The following is a 6942-nucleotide window of genomic DNA, read 5'->3' on the forward strand; positions in this document are numbered from 1 at the left end:
ATAAATAAATATGTTTAAAAAAAGAAAAAGAGCTTGAAGTCTGGAATTGTGATGCCTCCAACTTTGGCTTTCTTTTTCAATATCCCTTTGGCTATTCGAGGTCTTTTCTGGTTCCATACAAATTTTAGAATTATTTGTTCCATTTCTTTGAAAAAGATGGATGGTACTTTGATAGGAATTGCATTAAATGTGTAGATTGCTTTAGGTAGCATAGACATTTTCACAATATTTATTCTTCCAATTGTGGGTAGGAGAAGAAGCAATGAAACAAGATGGGATTGGGAGGGAGACAAACCATAAGTGACTCTTAATCTTACAAAACAAACTGAGGGTTGCTGGGGGGAGGGGGGTTGAGAGAAGGGGGGTGGGGTTATGGACATTGGGGAGGGTATGTGCTTTGGTGAGTGCTGATTCACAGACCTGTACCCCTGGGGATAAAAATACATGTTTATAAAAAATAAAAAATTAAAAAAAAAGAAAAAGAAAAAATAACTACAAATTTCATATCCTATTTCTATACCCATACACACACACAACTATAATATGGTAATCTAAGGCACCCTTTATAAGGGGAAATTTTAATGTATAAGTCAAGTCAGATTCCCACTCAGATTGAGATGCCTTTTTTCCCTATTTTTTTTTTAAATACAAGTTTAATGCCTCTAGAAATGGCAAATTACAACACAATAGCAGTTTATCTGAGTTAATGCTACTTCCAAGTATAACTAACTCATGGTCAGGGGAAAGCAGATACCCCTGTAAGAATCAGATATGGAGGGAAACATTATGTTTCATGTCCAATTCAACAGCTTCCTTCAAGAAAAGTGTAGCATACACATGTAACCTCTGTTGGAAAAGTCCAATTAGTTTAACAAACAAAATAAGTTACCATACAATATATAGTTTCCAGAAGTCTGTGGTCTTTTAATTGATGACATACATGATTAATAGGAACAAAAGGTTTTGGGTTTTTTGTTTGTTTGTTTGTAATACCCTGCATCAAAATATGAGTGAAATTTGCTGAAAGCCATTTGAACGGAATAAAGTGCATGTAAGTTTAATAAAAGCTCATCACAATGAAACCCTCCTAAACACAAACGCTTTTGTACTTTTAAAATAACCTCTAGTACCAGCCATTACAAAAAAAGAATATAATTTCAAAAAATATTTTGACCGAGTTAACAGCGAAAATTAATTAGTTTTTTAAAATAGCGTTTTATCTCATTTCAGAAATCTAATGCAAAAAAGAATTGCTTAACAGAGTCCTTATAATTGCTGTTTTTTAAATGTTCTTAACTTTACTGATAGCTATTTACAATTTACCAAGTTTCCAAATACCATTTTCTCTTTTGTTCTCAAACATGGGTCATAAAAATATAGGCAAAAGAATGAGTTTTTAATATGTTTTCAAAATAAAAATCAGTAGCAAGAAAACTTCATTTTTGAAGACACTGACTTTTTTATTATGGTATATCTATCAATCAGCATTAAATTTAAAACAATTCTTACCACCACAATTTATATGTACTGGCAGTAAACATGGGACATAACATCCATGTTCAAGCTTATGTTAAATTACACAGGAAGTCACTAGTATATTTATACAAACAATAAGAACTGTAGAGATACATGGACCTCTAAAGCGGTAAGTAATTCATTGGCCCCCTGTTTAAAATCTCAGCTGTGTTCCTCTTGCCATATGTATTGGATCCCACATCAGTTGGCAAGAGAATGGCACCAAGATTGTTGCTGGAACGAACTAAGAAATTTGCCAGGCGTTGAGTCACACACGTGGCAGTGTTGCATTTCCGCTTTTCCATCTGGTGACTGGTGACATAGAACAAATGTATAAAGTTAGAGCCTTAGACTCAGGATTGGATACATCTATAGGACAACAAATATCTCATATTGATGGAAACTAAAGGAAACATTTTCATGTAAGGTACTCAATGTTTTGGTTTGGAAATATCTGGATGACTGAGATTTTCTGACACTTTGAAGATACAGCAAAAGCAATTTTTGACTAGGACATCATATAACAATTATCCATTATAGTTAATGTTGAATTTCTCAGTATGATCCTTTGAAACTATAGCATATTTTCCAGATAGTAGTAATAATAAAAGTGTTGCTTTGTCTTACATTCTTCTAGTTTTTTTATTCTTCTAAATTGTGTTAAATCTAGTTCCCAATTTAGGAAAAAGGTATAGAATATAAAATTTATATTAATTTGGAATATGTGGAATTTTATATATATGTACATGTGTGTGTGTGTGTGTGTGTGTGTATATATATATATATATATTTCCCACATCTTTCCAATAAAAATTAAGCAGTATAAGATATTTTTGTTAAGTTCCCTGAGGTCATTAAATCAGGACTGTTAAGAGATAAATGGCAGGTACTATTAAGACCCAAGGGGAATCAAATTTTATTTCTGGTTCATGAACTCTCATTGTTATAGACTGGAAGTTCCATTACTCTTAACATAAATACACAAGCATTATTATCTTTCTGCCACTTACTTGGTTCTTTTGAACTATTTTAATGATAGGACTATGTTGAATGTTAAAAACAAAAGACTTTTATGTTAATAGTATCAATATTCATTGCATTCTTTTAGCAACCTGGAACAATAGCATAATAATATTCCAGGTAAGTCAGAAATTATCATTATGATTAAGCAATTTATTAACTCTTATTTCTATTTATGGCATTACTTATGTCAACTGTATATTTTTGTACCACCCTTTGTTCCAGCGTTCTCTCAAAATGGTATTGGCAATAGATACAGAATGATAACATGCTCCCCGTTTTTGCAGGTGATTAGGAAAGCCAGGGAAATGTTTTCATTTTCAGCTCCATGGAAATAAAAATATTAGTAAAACTTAGGATAAGTGTAAATTGGGAAAGAGATGTAGATATGTAGATATGTCCGGAAGCAAGTGGTTGTACATAATTTGGGGCAAAATGCAATAGATTTTATCTCAATGTGTTTACTTTGTATGGGAAATACTTCATTATTTGTATCTCTGTATAGGGATAGCCTAAGAGAAAGTGTTTTTAAATCTCATGTAAATCTTTAGGGTTTTTATGTTCATATTTTCTTCCAAATACAGTAATTTCTATGGCATCAGGTAAACTTGGTATTGTTGAGTATAAGTGTATGCTGATAAACCTATTATTCAGACAAAGGAAACCCACTTTAGGACCCAATTATCTAGTCTAATATGTCAGTATTAGTTATATTATTTATTTAATTATTTCTCTTTGCTTGTATAGTAAGCATGGCCAATGTATATTTCCAAAGAATGATTTAATGTTTTTTAAGAATTAAACTGATACTTCATGAGAGAATAAACTTTCCTTGAAAAAAGCATAAATTAGAATATGACCCAAACACTTCAAAATGATAAATTTAGAGTAATAAGGGAAATGATGGGTCAAATTGGGAAGATTCAAAGTGATATCTGTACCAAGAGATGTTTGGCAAATACCTAGAGCAGAGTGTGAACTAATCTATGTGCTAAATGTCTGAGTGGTACTTTAATAAATGGTCTCAAAGTCTGTAACAGGACTTAAAATTATTCCAACTAAATTAATATCTTATTTGAGTTAGCTAGAACAGCCACCATTCCATTTAAAAGAAATATTAAGAGCTTCTATATCAATTTATTATTATGAAACTGCTTTCCCAAACAAGACTTTTCATGTAAATATAGCAGCAATAAGTATAAGATTCTTTCCCAAACAATCATTAAGATAGAAAAAGATGGCTGAAACGCTTAGTAAAAGGTATCACATCCCTACTTTCAGGCATTTTTTTTTCTCTTTAACTATTTGGGCAGACAAGGCATTTAGTCTTCAGTAACAGACACTAGTTCAAACCTATTGACCACTTTTAGTAACATTTAGTAACAGACACTAGTTCAAATTATTGACTACTTACACACATGCACACATTTATAACTTTAAGAGTTTAAACAGTACAGACTATAGACTGAAGTATCATCACTCTTATATTGTCTCTCTTTAAAAATATCTCAGTTTCAAGGTTTTTAAAAGATTTATTTATTTTATTTTAGATAGAGAGAGAACATGAGTGGGGGGGGGCAGCGGGAGAGGAAGAGAGAATCTCAAGCAGACTCTGCACTGAGGACTGAACCTATAAGGGACTTTATTTGCACCCCCTGAGATCACCACCTGAGCCAAAACCAAGTGTTGGATGCTTAACTGATTGTGTCACCTAAGCTTCCTCAAGGATTTTTAAAACCGTTTTAAACTGCATCCTGCTCTAGTTCTCAACAGTCATTTGTGGAAGTAATGACACTGTTGGTTAACCTCTGATTATCTGCTAAGCAGGTATATACTGAGTGTTTAAAAGTTGGTGGGCATTTGTGTGATCCTTTTGCCTCAGTCAAGAGTATAAAATATTTTTTGGTATGGCTTGTAAAGTCAGTTTGTTTCCGCTTAATCTCATGTCATACAGGTACAGAAGTTAAAAAAAGATCTCAAATAAGATGATTAAATTTTATAAGAAAAATGACATTGATAAATTTATATCAGCTTGTCTTTTAGAAGTGTGTGAAATTTGAGTCATTTCCTACAAAGGTTTCACAGCTTTTTATAAGATTTATAAAATATTACAAGGTTGAATAGCTCAGGATGATAAATTCTCTCCCCTTAAAAAAAATGACCAAACATACTGATTTCTGGAAATTCACTAGAGTAATTTGAAGAATGCCTTGGAAGTATTTCTAATAAAAATTTGAATTAAAAGATTGTGAGACTAATATGAAAATAACTTGAAAATTAAAAATGTTATATACTATTTTATTTGTGAGTGAAATTTGCCTCATAATAAAAAGACAAACTGGATAAAGGTGCTTATGAAATGTCTATAATGAAGGGAAAAAATCAAGATATAGACAGAAATACTAGGTAATACTGTTAATTTTCCTGTTATTCTATTGTTCTGCTGGTTTACCAGAAACGTCGTGTCAGTTTCACTTATTTTACCCACAAAAATTCAATTGAAAATTAGAGTCAATTCTGAGAACATCCTGCAAATTCGATAAGCTTGAAAGGGGAAAAGAAATATGAATATTCCTGCTATTTATTAGACGTGGGTGCTGCAGAACTCTACATATCACTACAGACTCCCACCTCAAAGGAAAATAGACAAGATGCTAGTAATTCCATGAGAAAAGTTTTAATATGACTTGAAGCAAAACTCTTTTCAAAAGTAACCTTAATACTCCTTGGTCTTAAAGAGTAGGTAAATTCAGTCCTACAAGACTATAAGAAGTCAAACTTACTTTAGGCACAAACAAATCCTCAATTATATTGTTTATGACATATGCATGAATTTGGACTTAAGAATCTTTTAAATAAATGGAGAATTGCAGTTCTTTCCCCTCAAAAGTTGTAATTACTGCTAACATTTTCACCTGACATACTTTTTAGACTTCTTTAAAATTACCACTTAAATGACATGGCACCTTTTGAAATAAGCCTTCTTAGGAAATCCTGATGGATGTGCTACCTATTGAAAACATTTTTAAGAAGGATAAATTTACATTTAGAGCAGCTCAGAAGTAATTTCATGAAGAACATATTTTTTAAATAATTCTATTTCCTTAATATTTCCTTAATAGAACATTTAATGATATAGAAAGAATCCCCTAAGAACAAATGGCTTTTTAACTTGTTCTTAAAAATTTTAATTTTCTCCCTGATTATTTCTATATATTTCAATTTCCAGAAGGAGATGCAATAATTTTTAATATTGCCAGAGCCCTCTGAGGAGGAAAAAAAAAAACCTATGTAAATATACAATAAAATCCCTCCTTATACCAAATATATATTTTAAGTTTCTCTAGTTTATTTGAGAATCAGGTTAATATAATGGAAATTACTACCCTTTGGCTTTTCCTGCTTTGTGTTCTCATTTTGCCCTTCTAGGTTCCAAGAACATACTTCTTGACAAAACTGGAACTATCCATTCCTGTCTGTCAGAAGTTCTGTCAGAAAGATGCATCTAATGGCATAAGAGCTGTTAGTTAAATAGCAGTTTTAAATTCTAATTTTCCCACATTTTACAAAAGAAACAGGATTTTTAAGATACTAACCTTTTGATGGGAGTAGCTTTCAGGTGGTTTAATGCAACGGAGAGTACGATGAGAACTACTGGCAGCTTCAGGAGGCACATTGCTTTTTAAATTTTCTGAAAGAATAATACAGCATTGAAATGAAGAAAATTTTTATAGTTCTGATAGATGGAATTTGAGACTAGAACCTACTATGAAAGATCCTTTTTTAAACATAATCTCTAAAGATAGTAATTTTATTGATATAGTCCCTTGATAATGTTCAAACAATTTTCAAGTATTTTCAAAATTTTCACTTTCCCAATTTCCTTCTCTAAACAATTTCAAAAGTTGATATTATAGCAATTTGTCTCTTTAGACTTTCTTTGAAAGAAGCTATATATTTAATTCCAAATCTGTTCTTCCCTAAACAAATAATATTTTTCCATAAACAGGAAGCTCTTTACCTTTAATGTTTCAGTGTCAGCAATATCAGAGAATGTCTCTAAATGGTAAGAAAGCTTCATGAACAATCCCAAGCTTGCATCCACTGGAGTATTTTTCCCCCAATGAGTAATCCAGCTCTTATATACCTTCACCCATTTCCCAGCTCTGACATCAGACAGCTCAGAGAGACTGTCATTAATTTCCACCCCTATAGATAGAAAGTGCCTCATAGACAGCAGAAGCAGATGGGTGATTATTACATTAACACATCAGTAAATACTAACATAGCAGATACAGAGTGTCTTTGGGCAGTTAATGGTGTGTCACACATAGCAGAATTTGGAATTTTCCATTTTTGCAAAATACAAGTGTGGATTTTCACAGCAGTATGCTCTAGTAAGCAGTA

The 6942-nt window shown here is 31.9% G+C and overlaps 1 protein-coding gene across 1 annotated transcript; it reads right to left on the reverse strand.

Annotated features, from left to right (window-relative positions):
• Nucleotides 1-807: 807 nt before the first annotated feature.
• LOC123389992 (islet amyloid polypeptide) lies at nucleotides 808-6647 on the reverse strand. Its single transcript, XM_045073199.1, has 3 exons — nucleotides 6557-6647; nucleotides 6132-6226; nucleotides 808-1827 (listed from the first exon to the last, which is right to left on the reverse strand). Exons 2-3 carry the CDS (start codon nucleotides 6209-6211, stop codon nucleotides 1638-1640), a joined length of 270 nt encoding a protein of 89 aa, XP_044929134.1. The 5' UTR covers nucleotides 6212-6226; nucleotides 6557-6647; the 3' UTR covers nucleotides 808-1637.
• Nucleotides 6648-6942: the final 295 nt, after the last annotated feature.

This window comes from Mustela putorius, unplaced genomic scaffold, assembly GCF_011764305.1.
Source record: "Mustela putorius furo isolate JIRA1106 unplaced genomic scaffold, ASM1176430v1.1 tig00537227_pilon_pilon_pilon, whole genome shotgun sequence".
In the NCBI taxonomy this organism is placed as follows: domain Eukaryota; kingdom Metazoa; phylum Chordata; class Mammalia; order Carnivora; family Mustelidae; genus Mustela; species Mustela putorius.